The sequence below is a fragment of the Pongo pygmaeus genome, chromosome 2 (assembly GCF_028885625.2).
Source record: "Pongo pygmaeus isolate AG05252 chromosome 2, NHGRI_mPonPyg2-v2.0_pri, whole genome shotgun sequence".
Classification (NCBI taxonomy): Eukaryota; Metazoa; Chordata; class Mammalia; order Primates; family Hominidae; genus Pongo; species Pongo pygmaeus.
The window spans coordinates 111,825,888-111,840,428 of NC_085930.1; the positions used below are offsets into that span (position 1 = coordinate 111,825,888).

Here is a 14,541-nt window from a genome sequence, read left to right on the forward strand (position 1 = left end):
GAATACCGAATTATTTTAAAAGTTGTGTTGTTGGTGTAATTACTACTATATCTCCCATTGGGAGTAGTTAAGTAGGGTTTTAAAATGTCCCTTTAGTCTAGTAAAACACTGACCATAATAGGAAATGCCTGATATTTTCTGAGTCAGGAGCTTAATTCAGTTTCTTTTTGTAACTGTTAATTGTATATCCACTAACATGGAAGTTTAAGAACTATATTTTGAGAGTCAAGAGCAAGCAAATTATGTCTTTTCAAGTATTAGAATATTAGTTGTATAACTGCAGAACTTCCACATTTATTAGAATCAGCTTCCTAATTCATCATCTTCCTGTATTTTTCTTAAGAGACACAGTTCAGGGCATATGAGATTGAAGCACATTTGACCTTTTCATATCTCAGATGACTTCAGACAAAGCCAAAAAGGCCTGGCTCCACCCAGTCATACTTGTTATAAAATAGATTTTGATTTCAAAGAAGTAGTTTGGAAAATGGCAGTACAGTCTTAAATTACTATTTGCAGTATTCAGCCAACCAGTCATGCCTGTGGTTGCCCAAGAATACTTTCTGTTAGGTTAATAGAACCATTGATGGTATAGATATGCCTCAAAGCATAATGATATTAGAAATAAGACCAAAAAACTCATTTTCCTTCATGTATGGTTTTCAAAAAATGCACACAACAATAGCATGATACTTGAATATCCTATTTTTATCTTTTAGTTTCAATGGTAAGTTTTTTTTTTTTTTTTGAGAGAGAGAGTCTCGCTCTGTCGCCCAGGCTGGAGTGCAGTGGCGTGATCTTGGCTTGCTGCAACCTCTCCCTCCCAGGCTCAAGTGATCCTCCTGTCTCAGCCTCCCCAGTAGCTGGGACTACAGGTGTGTGTCACCATGCCTGGCGATTTTTTGTATTTTTAGTAGAGACAGGGTCTCACCATGTTGGCCAGGCTGGTTTTGAACTCCTGACCTCAGGCAATCTGCCCGCCTCGGCTGCCCAAAGTGTTGGGATTACAGGTGTGAGCCACTGTGCCTGGCCTCAATGTTAGGATTTTTAACAGTAATTTCAATGTTAGAAGGCCAGGAGGATTTTTAAAGACTAGAGGAAAACATGCATAATAACAATATCCACATATTCCTTGGATTTCTGAGTTTGAAGAACTAAATCTATTTTACCTTATTCATTTAGTATTGGCATTCTCAACTGCCATTGTACCTAGGTCAACAGATACATTTTTTACCCTTGGTATTTGTCTTTTATGTGTTATATTTGTTCCTTATTCTTATATTTTTCTTTTTATTATTATTTCTTTAAATTTGTAATACAAATTATTATTTCTTTAAATTTGTAATACAACAAATGGAAAATCTATACAAATAACATTGAGGAGAACCATTATCTGTTGAGTACTTTTTAATGCTATCCAAAGTTAACTTTTGCAAGTGAAATGTGAGGTTGCTGTGGCATTACTGGAATAAATTATATGATGTGTGTCTATTTACAAGACATTGAGTTCCAAAGCAATTTCTATTATGCTGGAGGCAATCCAGACAGTTTTATCACTTTAAGGGTCCGTAGCATTAAAATGTTTTAAATTTCCAGTGACGCTTGCTGACACAAAATACTAGTGGATTATAAAATGGAGAAATGCTGTAAATCCCTGCCACTAACTTTGTGAAGCAGAAAGCCAGATCTGGGTTTTGAATTTAATATGAGGTTGACAGTTTTTTAAATTAAACTTTTTGTTTTGAGATAATTGTGGATTCACGCCCAGTTGTGATCCAACATTGGGGATCAAATTTCAACATGAGATTTGGAGGGGACAAATATCAAAACTATATTAGAAATAATATAGAATAATAATAGTTTATCTCTGTAAGAAATAATATAGAGATCCTGTGTATACTTCATCCAGTTTTCCCCAATGGTAATGTCTTAAAAAAGTATAATACAATTTTACAACCAGAATATTGACATTGAAACAGTTAAGGAAAAGAAGAGTTTCATCACTGCAAGGATCTTTCATATTTCCTTTTTATGACCCTATCCTCTTACCGTACTGCGTGTGCTGCCCTCCACCCCCGAAGCCAATCTGTTTCCATTTATATATTTTTGTCATTTTGAGAATGTTGTATAAATAGTCATATGGTTTGTAACCTTTTGTGGTTGGTGGTTGGCTTTTTTCATTTGGCATAATTTTCTGGAAATTCATCTAGGTTGTTGGATGTATCAGTTGTTTGTTCATTTTTATTGCTGTCAAGTATTCTGTGGTATGATTGAATCACAGTTTATTTAACCACTTACCCATTGAAAGATATCTGGGTCGGCCGGGTGTGGTGGCTCACGCCTGTAATCCCAGCACTTTGGGGGCCGAGATGGGTGGATCACGAGGTCAGGAGATCGAGACCATCCTGGCTAACACGGTGAAACCCCATCTCTACTAAAAATACAAAAAATTAGCCGGGCATGGTGGTGGGTGCCTGTAGTCCCAGCTACTCGGGAGGCTGAGGCAGGAGAATGGCATGAACCCGGGAGGTGGACAGCTTGCAGTGAGCCGAGATCGCGCCACTGCACTCCAGCCTGGGCAACAGGGCGAGACTCCGTCTCAAAAAAAAAAAAAAAAAAAAAAAAAAAAGATATCTGGGTCATTTCCAGTTTTGACAATTACAAATAAAACTGCTATAAACATCCATTTACAGATGTTTGTGTGGACAAAAACCTTCCTTTCTCTTGGATAAATGCTCAGGAGTGCAATTGCTGGGTCCTGTGGTAATTGCATATTTAGTTGCTGTTTTTTTTTTTTTTTTAGTAAAATCTCCAAAGTTTTCCGAGTGACTGTAGTGTTTTACATTCTCATCAGCAACGTATTGAGAGGTGACAGCTTGCTGGCAGCCCTCACAGCCCTCGCTCGCTCTCGGCGTCTCCTCTGCCTGGGCTCCCACTTTGGCGGCACTTGAGGAGCCCTTCAGCCCGCTGCTGCACTGTGGGAGCCCCTTTCTGGGCTGGCCAAGGCTGGAGCTGACTCCCTTAGCTTGCAGGGAGATGTGGAGGGAGAGGCGCCAGCGGCAACCGGGGCTGCGCGGGTGCTTGCGGGCCAGCTGAAGTTCCAGATGGGCGTGGGCTTGGCGGGCCCTGCACTCGGAGCGGCCGGCTGGCCCTGCCAGTCCCGGGCGGGCAATGAGGAGCTTAGCACCTGGGCCAGCGGCTGCGGAGGGTGTGCTGGGTCCCTCAGCAGTGCCGGCCCACCGGCGCTGCGCTCGATTTCTCGCTGGACCTTAGCTGCCTTCCCGCGGGGCAGGGCTCGGGACCTGCAGCCCGCCATGCCTGAGTCTCTGCCTCCTCTCCGCGGGCTCTTGTGTGGCCCGAGCCTCCCCGACGAGCGCCGCCCCCTGCTCCATGGTGCCCAGTCCCATCAACCACCCAAGGGCTGAGGAGTGTGGGCACAGGGCACGGGACTGGCAGGCAGCTCCACCTGTGGCCCCTGTGCGGGATCCACTGGGTGAAGCCCGCGGGGCTCCTGAGTCTGGTGGGGACTTGCAGAACCTTTATGTCTAGCTAAGGGATTGTAAATACACGGATCAGCACCCTGCGTGTAGCTCAGGGTTTGTGAATGCACCAATGGACACGCTGTATCTAGCTACTCTGGTGGGGACTTGGAGAACCTTTATGTCTAGCTAAGGGGTTGTAAATATACAATCGGCACTGTGTATCTAGCTCAAGGTTTGTAAACACACCAATCAGCACCCTGTGTCTAGCTCAGGGTTTGTGAATGCGCCAATTGACACTCTGTATCTAGCTACTCTGGTGGGGACTTGGAGAACCTTTGTGTAGACACTGTATCTAGCTAATCTAGTGGGGACGTGGAGAACCTTTGTGTCTAGCTCAGGGATTGTAAACGCACCAATCAGCACCAAAACAGACCACTCGGCTCTACCAATCAGCAGGATGTGGGTGGGGCCAGATAAGAGAATAAAAGCAGGCTGCCCGAGCCAGCAGTGGCAACCCACTGGGGTCCCCTTCCACACTGGAAGCATTGTTCTTTTGCTCTTTGCAATAAATCTTGCTGCTGCTCACTCTTTGGGTCCACACCGCCTTTATGAGCTGTAACACTGTGAAGGTCTGCAGCTTAACTCCTGAAGCCAGGGAGACCAGGAACCCACCGGGAGGAAGGAACAACTCCAGACGCGCCACCTTAAGAGCTGTAACACTCACTGCGAAGGTCTGCAGCTTCACTCCTGAGCCAGCGAGACCACGAACACAACCAGAAGGAGGAAACTCCGAGCACATCCGAACATCGGAAGGAACAAACTGGCGACACGCCGCCTTTAAGAACTGTAACACTCACTGCGAGGGTCCGCGGCTTGATTCTTGAAGTCAGTGAGACCAAGAACCCACCAATTCCGGACACAGTATGAGTGATTCTGTTTCTCATCCTTGGCAGCTTTTGGTGTTGTCACTATTTTTTATTTTTACCATTCTGATGATGAGTGTGTAGTGATATCTTATTTTGGTTTTAATTTATATTTCCCTAGTTGCCAATGATGTTGAACATCTTTTTATATGCTTATTTGGTGGCTGCATATTCTCTTTGGTACAATGTCTCTGTGCTTTTGGTGTCAAGTGTACTTTTTAACCTAGTACTAGATCCTGAAGATGTTATCCTATATTTTCTTCTAGAAGGTTTATAGTTTTATGTTTCACATTTAAGTCTGTGATCCATTTTGAGTTAATTTTTTGTGTCAAGTACCAGACTTAGGTCAAGGTTCACTTTTTGCTTTCCTATGGATGCCTGATTGCTTCAGCACTATTTATTGAAAAAGTTGACTTTTCTCCATTGGACTGCCTTTGCACCTTTGTCAAAAATCTCTTGGCTATTCTTGTGTGGAGCTATTTCTGAATTCTGTTTGGTTCCGTTGATCTATGTGCCTATCCCACCAGTAATGCCTGTGTTAGCCTGTTTTGCTTTGTTGTAAAGGAATACCTGAGGCAGGATAATTTATAAAGAAAAGAGATTTATTTGGCTCACGGTTCTGCAGGCTATAGAAGAAGCGTGGTGCCAGCATCTGCTTCTGGTGAGGGCTTCAGGCTGTTTCCACTCATGGCAGAAGGTGAAGGGGAGTAGACATCCCATGGTCGGAGAGAAGGAAAGAGAGAGGAGGGAGGTACCAGATTCTTTTTAACAGCCGGATCTCCTGAGAACTAAGAGTGAGAACTCACTCAATCCCACAAGAATAGCATTAAGCCATTCATGAGGGATCTGCCCCATCATACAAATACCTCCCACAAGGCCCCACGTCCAACACTGGGGATCAGATTTCAACATGAGATTTGGAGGGGATGAATATCCAAACTATATCAATTTCCAAACAGTTTTCATTACTGTAGCTGTATAAATCTTGAAACCAGGTAGAATAATTGCAACCATTTTTTTCTTTTTTCCTTATTTATATGGGAGTTTCACTCTGTTGCCCAGGCTGCAGTACAGTAGCTTGATCATAGCTCACTGCAACCTTGAACTTCGGGGCTCAAGCAGTCCTCCCACCTTAGTCTCTTGAGTAGCTAGGACTCTAAGCGTGCACCACCATGCCTGGCTAACTCTTTTTTTAAAATAATTTTTTTAGAGACAGGGTCTCGCGTTGTTGCCCAGGTTGGTCTCAAACACCTGAGCTCAAGCCATCCTCCCGTATTGGCCTCCCAAAATGTTGGTATTGCAGGACTGAGTCACTATGCCTGGCCCACATTTTCTTCCTTTTTCAAAATTGTTTTGGCTGTTCTAATTCTTTTGCCTTTCCATATAAATTTTATAATAATTTTGATATCTATAAAGAATTGTTTCAGGATTTTGGTAGGAATTTGATTAGATCTGTCCGTTAATATGGGGAGAATTTGACATTTTCCACTATGTTGAATCCTCCTATCTGTGAACATAGTCTATTACTCCATTTATTTAGGTGTTCTTTGATTTTTTTAAATAGCATTGTGTAGTTTCAGCATACAAATCCTGTACCTGTTTTGTTAGATTTATACCTGAGCATTGTTTTTTTGGGGGGGATTGTAAATGGTGTTTTAAATTTCAGTTTCCATGTGTTTATTGCTAATATATAGGAGTACAGTTGTATTTTGAATGTTAACATTGTATCCTGTGACTTTGCTGAACTCACTAGTTCTAGGGAATTTTTTTCTTTAGACTCTTTGGGACTTTCTATGTTGACAATCATGTCATTTGCAAATAATTATCTGTTTCATATTGAGTTGTGATAATTTGTTTTTTTTTTGAGGAGTTGGTCCATTTTTTCTATGTGGTGAATTTTATATATATACAGTTGTTCATAGTATTCCTTTATTATTCTTTTGATGTCTGCTCATTTTCTATATAGTTTTATCATTTTTTAAATTTAGAAATAAAAAATTTAATTAGCAAATAATTGTATATTATTATATACAATGTATATATTATATGTATATATTATATATGTTAATTTATTACTTCACATATTTAATATTTTTTGTAGTGAGAACATGTAAAATGTACTCTTTTTTTTGAGACAGAGTCTTGCTCTGTTGCCCAGGCTGGAGTGCAGTGGCATGATCTCAGCTCACTGCAACCTCCACCTCCCAGGTTCAAGTGATTCTCCTGCCTTGGCCTCCTCAGTAGCTGGGATTACAGGCATGCACCACCATGCCCAGCTAATTTTTAGTAGAGATGGGGTTTCACCATGTTGGTCAGGCTGGTCTCTAACTCCTGACCTCGTGATCCGCCTGCCTTGGCCTCCCAAAGTGCTAAGGTTACAGGCATGAGCCACCTTGCCTGGCCATAAAGTCTACTCTTTCAGCAATTGTGAAATACGTGTTATTATGAACTGTGGTCACCGTGCTGTGCAATAGATCTTGAAAACTTGTTCCTCCTGTCTAACTGAAGGTTTGTACCCTTTGATCAACATTTCCCTATTCCTCACCCCATCCCCAGCTTCAGGTAAGCACTGTTATACTCTCCATGTCTATAAATTTCACTTTTTTGGATTTCACATATGAGTAAGATGATGCAGCATTTGTCTTTCTGTGCATGAGAGGGTGGTGTTGAAGTTCACAACTGTAATTGTGGATGTCTGTTTATCGTTCAAGTTCTATCAGTTTTCGCTTCACATATTTGGCAGTTCTTTAGTGATACACATTTAGGATTGGTATGAATTTATTGATTTATTGACTTGCATTTAGTGTAATTATTGATGTGTTTGATCCTAAGTCTGTAATTTTATTTTTGTTTTCTGTTTGTTCTCAGTGTTTTTCATTTCCATTTTCTTTTTATTACCTTCCTGTGGTTTACTGAACATTTTTTTTTACCACTCCATTTGGACTTTTTCTGTAGTGCTTTTAAGTATATCTCTTTGTATGGATTCTTTTTAGTGATTGCTATATGTATTATATACATACATACATAACACAGTCTACTGGTGTCACCGTTTTACTAGTTCAAGTGAAGTATAGAAAACGTACCCTCCTTTTCATCCCTTTACCCTGTCTCATTTTTATATAATTATCTTGAATATATTCTCTAAATGTCTTTAGAACCCAATCAGACATTTTTACAATTTTTGCTCAACTACCAAAGATAATTTAGAAAACTTAATAGCAGTAAGAAATCCTATTGTATTTACCTATATTTTGGCCTACTGTGTTCTTGCTTCCTTTCTGATTATTTCAAGGTTTCTTCTTTCATCATTTTCTTTCTCTTTTAGACTAGTGTGCTGGTGACAGTTTAATGTTTTTGTAGGTAAAAAATTGCTAAACACTGGCAATTTCAGATGATTCAGTGTAATAGATGACCAGCAAAGGTCAAAGGAAAAGGAAGACTGTGTAGAAGTGACCTGCTGCAAGGACTGATGTGAAGCTACATGGTTACTTTTTCTTCCTCACCCACTTCATCTAGATGATTTATTATGTGTAAGGCAGTGAGTGGTGAGAGTTACATGTTTGGTACATCCATACAATGGAATACCATTCAGCAATAAGAAGGAATGAACTGGCTGGGCACAGTGGCTCATTACCTGTAATCCCAGCACTTTGGGAGGCTGAGGTGGGTAGATCACTTGAAGTCAGGAGTTCGAAACTGCCCGGGCCAACATGGCGAAACCCAGTCTCTACTAAAAATACAAAAATCAGCTGGCCATGATGGTGCGCGCCTGTAATCCCAGCTACTCAGGCTGAGGCAGGAGAATCACTTGAACCCAGGAGGCAGAGGTTGCAGTGAGCTGAGATCGTGCCACTGCACTCCAGCCTGGGTGACAGAGTGAGACTCTGTCTGGGAAAAAAAAAAAAAAATTATTGATATATGCAGCAACATGGATGAATCTCAAATGCATTATGCTGAAAGAAGCCAGACAAAAAAGAATATATAGTGTATGATCTAATATAGTATATGATCTACATAAAATTTAGAAAATACATGCTAATGACAGAAAGTAAATTGATGGCTTTCTGGGGAGGAGAGGAAAGAAGTAGGAAAGAGGGATTACAAAAGGACATGGAGGAAACACTGGAGGGCTTTTGTTATCTTGATTGCAGTGATGATTTCACAGGTGTATACATATGCCAAATGTGTCTAATTGTACACTTTAAATATATGCATTGATTTTATATAAGCTATACCTCAGTAAAGCTGTTAAATCGCACATTAATAAGTACTCCTACAGTGCATGACTACTGTGCAGCTCTCCCACCTGCATCTTCAACTTTTTCATACTCTTATTTGCAAAATGAGACCAGTGATTGCATGCTTGGATGTTGTGGAATTGTCAAATTGCTTTGAAGTTTTTAGGCACTTTCAGTTTTTAAACTAACGTCTTTGTCAGTGGTAAGAAATAGTCTTGTCTGTGCACCACACTTTGAGTCACATTGAGAGTCGTGCTTCCACACTGTTTTATATACATTTTTTTTCCTTCTCAGAGTGGAGCCATTCTGTATGTCATTCCGAAACTGTTCTGTCCTAATCATGGTCGCACTATGATTTGATTAACCTGTGTTCTGGTGTATGAACTCTGGCAATGAGTGTATGTGATTTTCTTAGCATGACTCATAGGACATTAACTAGATCTGATAAAACATGCTGTCGAGTTTCAGCATACATTATATTACAACTTTAGTATAACATTCTCAGGCTCTGATTTTTTAAGGAATCATGTAAAAGTTTAATGCAATATAAGAACTTTTTAAACTGTGTTGTGCCGGAGCATACCAGGGACCTGGCATGGTAAAATTCATTTTCAGATCCTGGCTGTCCAAGTGAACTGGATGGCTTGGGGCCAGTTACTGGAACCTCTCTCAGCCTCTGTTTACTCTTTAAAGATAGGGCAGCAATTAATTGCCTCTCAGGATTAATGATACGGTGGAAGTGCTTTATAAACTGAAAAGTGAGTCAGGTACACTGACTCACTCCTGTAATCCCAGCACTTTGGGAGGTCAAGGTGGGTGGATCTTGAGGCCAGGAGTTGGAGATCATCCTGGCCAACATGGCAAAACCCTGTCTCTACTAAGAATACAAAAATTAGCCGGACTTGGTGGCGTGCGCTTGTAATCCCAGCTACTCGGGAGGTTGAGGCACAAGAATCTCTTGAACCCGGGAGGCAGAGGTTGTAGTTAACCAAGATTATGCCACTGCACTCCAGCCTGGGGAAAAAAAAAAAAAATTGTAAACTGAAAAGGGCTATATGTGTTTATTTTACCAGATATATTTCTAAGCTTCATCTGGGAGAGTTACTGTATTTTCAGGAATATAAGGCCCATATTTTGAAAATAATTTGGAAGATAGTTCTTAAAAATGGTGACTTTTATAGGGTATCCTGCTTTTTACATATAGGTTTAAGAACTGAGAGATACATTGAAATAATTTACTTTTTTTTTTGTCTTTGCAGGCAATTGTTCTCTTAACTGAATTAATTAGGGAAAACTTCAGGAATAGCAAATTAAAACAGTGCCTTTTACCAACCCTTGGGGAGCTGATCTATCTTGTAGCCACCCAGGTGAGACTGTCTGATTAACTCTATTGCTGTTTGACATGTTTTGACATACTCTGGCTGACAAGTATTAATATCCTATAAAAGTTTTTTTGACTTTGCCCCTTAGAGCATGCCTGAGGAACTTAGGATAAATTTTACCTCTTGGGGAGAGAATTTGTCAGTGTTTCTCAGCCTCCTTCTGTCTTACCCTGTCTCCCTCCTCCCTTCCTCCTAGTGCCTCTTTTCCTTTAGAACGTAGGCGGTTTGAAGGCCATATTTTAAAGCCAATGGACTGAAAGTCCCTAAGGTACTTGACTCCTTTAGGCAAGAGGAGACCATTGGTTATTTCCATAGAAAGCTCCATTTCAGTTTAAATAAAGCACAACTTTGTGCAAATACAGCTTTTAACATGACTATGGGCATTTGTGAAGGCAGAATTTGACTTCTTATATCTAATGTTACAATATGGAAGTGCTACTGAATTCAACAAGCCAAAATTTAATATTCCATTAATGTGTGTTTTTTTTTTAAAAGAATATTATGGAATAGATAGTGATTATGGAATAGATAGTGACTAATCCATGACTAAATGGATTAGTCATTTAGTGTCATACTCTGAGAGTTCTAAATAAATACTGGTAAGTTATAAGTAATTAAGGAAGTTCTGTCATTGTATTTCTTTGTTTGTTTTGAGACAGGGTCTCACCGTGTTGCCCAGGCTGGAGTGTGATAGCATGATCATGGCTCACAGCAACCTCGACCTCCTGGGCTCAGATCATCCTCCCACCTCAGCCTCCTGGGTAGCTGGGACTAATTTGAGGAGAACTGATATCGTTATGATTTTGAGTCTTCCAAATCACATTTGGAATTGTACTGAATCTGTGTGTTGATTGAGAAAGTATTGATATCTTTATGATATTTATATAGTCCTCCAAATGCACAAAAAGTAGTATTTACGTATATTAATATATAAAAACTAAAGGTGTGCACCTCCGTGCCTGGCTAATTTTTTGTATATTTTGTGAAGATGGGGTTTCACCATGTTGCCCAGGCTGGTCCCGAATTCCTGGGCTCAAGTGATTCGCCCATCTTGGCCTCCCAAAGTGCTGGGATTACAGGTGTGAGCCAGTGTACATGACTGTCATCGTATTTCTTGAGTTTTGGTTCTAGCACTTGCTCAAATGTTACATAACCTCAATATCCTTAGTATCTAAATTAAAATGACTTTCTGAGCAATCATCATTTTAAGGCAGTTACCATGATTGTTATAAAACATCAGTATTTTAACTTGTTTAACTCCATAATTAGTATTGATAGCTGGTACAGCAAATCTGTCCTCTTTGTTTTTGTGAGTGTCTTGACTATTCCTGGCCCTTCGCATATCAGAATAAATTTTAGAATCAGCTTGTCCAATTCTGCAAATCATCTGCTTTTAAAAACCACACTGATTATGTAGATAAATTTGGGGAGAGCTGATATGGTTATAATTTTGAGTCTTCCAAATCACATTTGCAATTGTACTGAATCTGTGTATTGATTGGGAAAGTATTGATATCTTTATGATATTTATGTAGTCCTCCAATGCACAAAAAGTAGTATTTACATATATTAATATATAAAAAAATTTTGTTACAATTCTTTTATTCTATACAGAATGCCTTTGTACATCTTTCTTTGGTTGAATTTATTCTCAGGTAATTTTGTATGTCAAAGGGACAACATATTCACAAACCTAGAACACTGGGAAGTGAAGAAAAGTATACGGGGAGAAGTCTTTTTCCTAGTTTTGTACCCCATCTGTCTAGCTTCCCAATAAATATTATAATTATGTGTAATTTAATATAAATATTATAAAATACAAATATAATTTCTTATATTTACAGAGTTAATTTTGTATATATGAGCAAATACAAATGTAGATTTTGTATCATTTTATGCAACCTGTAGAAACTCACTTTTTTCACTCAATAGTTATACACTGTTAGGAATAGTACAGGGGGCAAAATAGTATTGGAAGTTCTGGCCAGGGCGATCAGGCAAGAGAAAGAAATAAAAGGTATTTAAATAGGAAGAGAGGAAGTGAAATTGTCTCTGTTTGCAGATGACATGATTCTAGATTTAGAAACCCCTCTTGTCTCAGCCCAAAAACTCCTTGAGCTGATAAGCAACTTCAGCAAAGTCTCAGAATACAAAATCAGTGTGCAAAAATCACAAGCATTCCTATACATCAACAGTAGACAAGCAGAGAGCCGAATCATGAATGAACTACCATTGACAATTGCTACAAAGAGAATAAAATACTTGGCTGGGCGCAGTGGCTCACGCCTGCAATCCCAGCACTTTGGGAGGCTGAGGCAGGTGGATCACGAGGTCAGGAGATCAAAACCATCCTGGCTAATATGGTGAAACCCCGTCTCTACTAAAAATACAAAAAAATTAGCCAAGCGTGGTGGCGGGCACCTGTAGTCCCAGCTACTCGGGAGGCTGAGGCTTGAACCCGGGAGGTGGAGTTTGCAGTGAGCCAAGATTCCAGCCTGGATGACAGAGCGAGACGCCATCTCAAAAAAAAAAAAAAAAAAAAGCTTAAAAATACAGCTAACAAGGGACAGGAAGGAGAACTACAAACCATTGCTCAAGGAAATAAGAGAGAACACAAACAAATGAAAAACATTGCATCCTCATGGACAGGAAGAATCAATATCATGACAATGGCCATACTGCCCAAAGTAGTTTATAGATTCAATGCTATTTCCATCAAACTACCATTGACATTCTTCACAGAATTAGAAAAAGTTACTTTAAATTTCTTATGGAACCAAAGAGAGCCCATATAGCCAAGATAATCCTAAGCAAAAAGAACAAAGCTGGAGGCATCACACTGCCTGACTTTAAACTATACTACAAGGCTACAGTAACCAAAACAGCATGGTACTGGTACAAAACAGACATATAGACCAATGGAACAGAACAGAGACCTCAGAAATAACCCACACATCTACAACCATCTGATTTTCAACAAACCTGACAAAAGCAGTGGGGAAAGGTTCCCCATTTAATAAATGGTGCTGGAGAAACTGGCCGGCCATATGCAGAAAACTGGAACTGGACCCATTCCTTACACCTTATACAAAAATTAACTCAAGATGGATTAAAGACTTAAATGTAAAGCCCAAAATCATAAAAACCCTAGAAGAAAACCTAGGCAGTACCATTTAGGACATAGGCATTGGCAAAGACTTCATGACAAAAACACCAAAAGCAATGGCAACAAAAGCCAAAATTGACAAATGGGATCTAATTAAACTAAAGAGCTTCTGCACAGCAAAAGAAACTAGCATCAGAGTGAACAGACAACCTACAGAATGGGAGAAAATTTTTGCAATCTACCCATCTGACAAAGGTCTAATATCCAGAATCTACAAGGAACTTAAACAAATTTACAAGAAAAAGCAAACAACCCATAAAAACGTGGGCAAAGGATATGAACAGACATTTCTCAAAATAAGACATTTATGTGGCCAAAAAACATATGAAAAAAAGCTCATCATCACTGATCATTAGAGAAATGCAAATCAAAACCGCAATGAGATACCATCTCACACCAGTCAGAATGGCGATTATTAAAAAGTCAAGAAACAAAAATGCTGGCGAGGCTGTGGAGAAATAAGAATGCTTTTGGACTGTTGGTGGGAATGTAGATTGGTTCAACCGTTGTGGAGGACGATTCCTCAGGGATCTAGAACCAGAAATACCATTTGACCCAGCAATCCCATTACTGGTTATAAACCCAAAGGAATATAGATCATTCTACTATAAAGACATATGCACATGTATGTTTATTGCAGCACTATTTACAATAGCAAAGACATGGAACCAACCCAAATGCCTATCAATGAAGACTGGATAAAGAAAATGTGGCACATATACACCATGGAATACTCTGCAGCAATAAAAAAGAATGAGATCATATCATTTGCAGGGCCATGGATGAAGCTGGAAGCTATCATCCTCAGCAAACTAACACAGGAACAGAAAACCTAAGACTGCATATTCTCACTCACAAATGGGAGTTGAACAATGAGAACACATGGATACAGGGAGGGGAATAACACACATGGGGGCCTGTCAGGGGATGGGGAGCAAGGGGAGGGGAGAGCATTAGGATAATTACCAAATGCATGTAGGGCTTAAAAACTAGATGATGGGTTGATAGGTACAGCAAACCACTCTGGCACGCATATACCTATGTAACCTGCACGTCCTGCGCATGTATACTGGAACCTAAAGTTAAAATATATATATATGTATATATATACACACACATATATATATACACACATGTATATACACATATATATATACACACATGTATATACACATATATATACACACATATATATACACATATATATACACACATATATATATACACACACATATATATACACACATATATACACATATATATACACATATACATACACATATATACACATATATACACATATATACACATATATATACACACATATATATATACACACATATATATATA

The 14,541-nt window shown here is 39.5% G+C and overlaps 1 protein-coding gene across 6 annotated transcripts in view; it reads left to right on the forward strand.

Annotated features, from left to right (window-relative positions):
- Window positions 1–14,541, forward strand: part of ULK4 (unc-51 like kinase 4) — a 722,036-nt gene that overhangs the window by 117,526 nt on the left and 589,969 nt on the right. For 3 of the 6 annotated variants that reach the window (XM_054482410.2, XM_054482411.2, XM_054482412.2), the window contains exon 18: window positions 9,903–10,010. The exons of the other annotated variants lie outside the window; for them this stretch is intronic. In XM_054482410.2, the coding sequence (XP_054338385.1) occupies window positions 9,903–10,010 (108 nt within the window). The remainder of the gene's footprint in view (window positions 1–9,902; window positions 10,011–14,541) is intronic. 6 annotated transcript variants of the gene reach the window in all.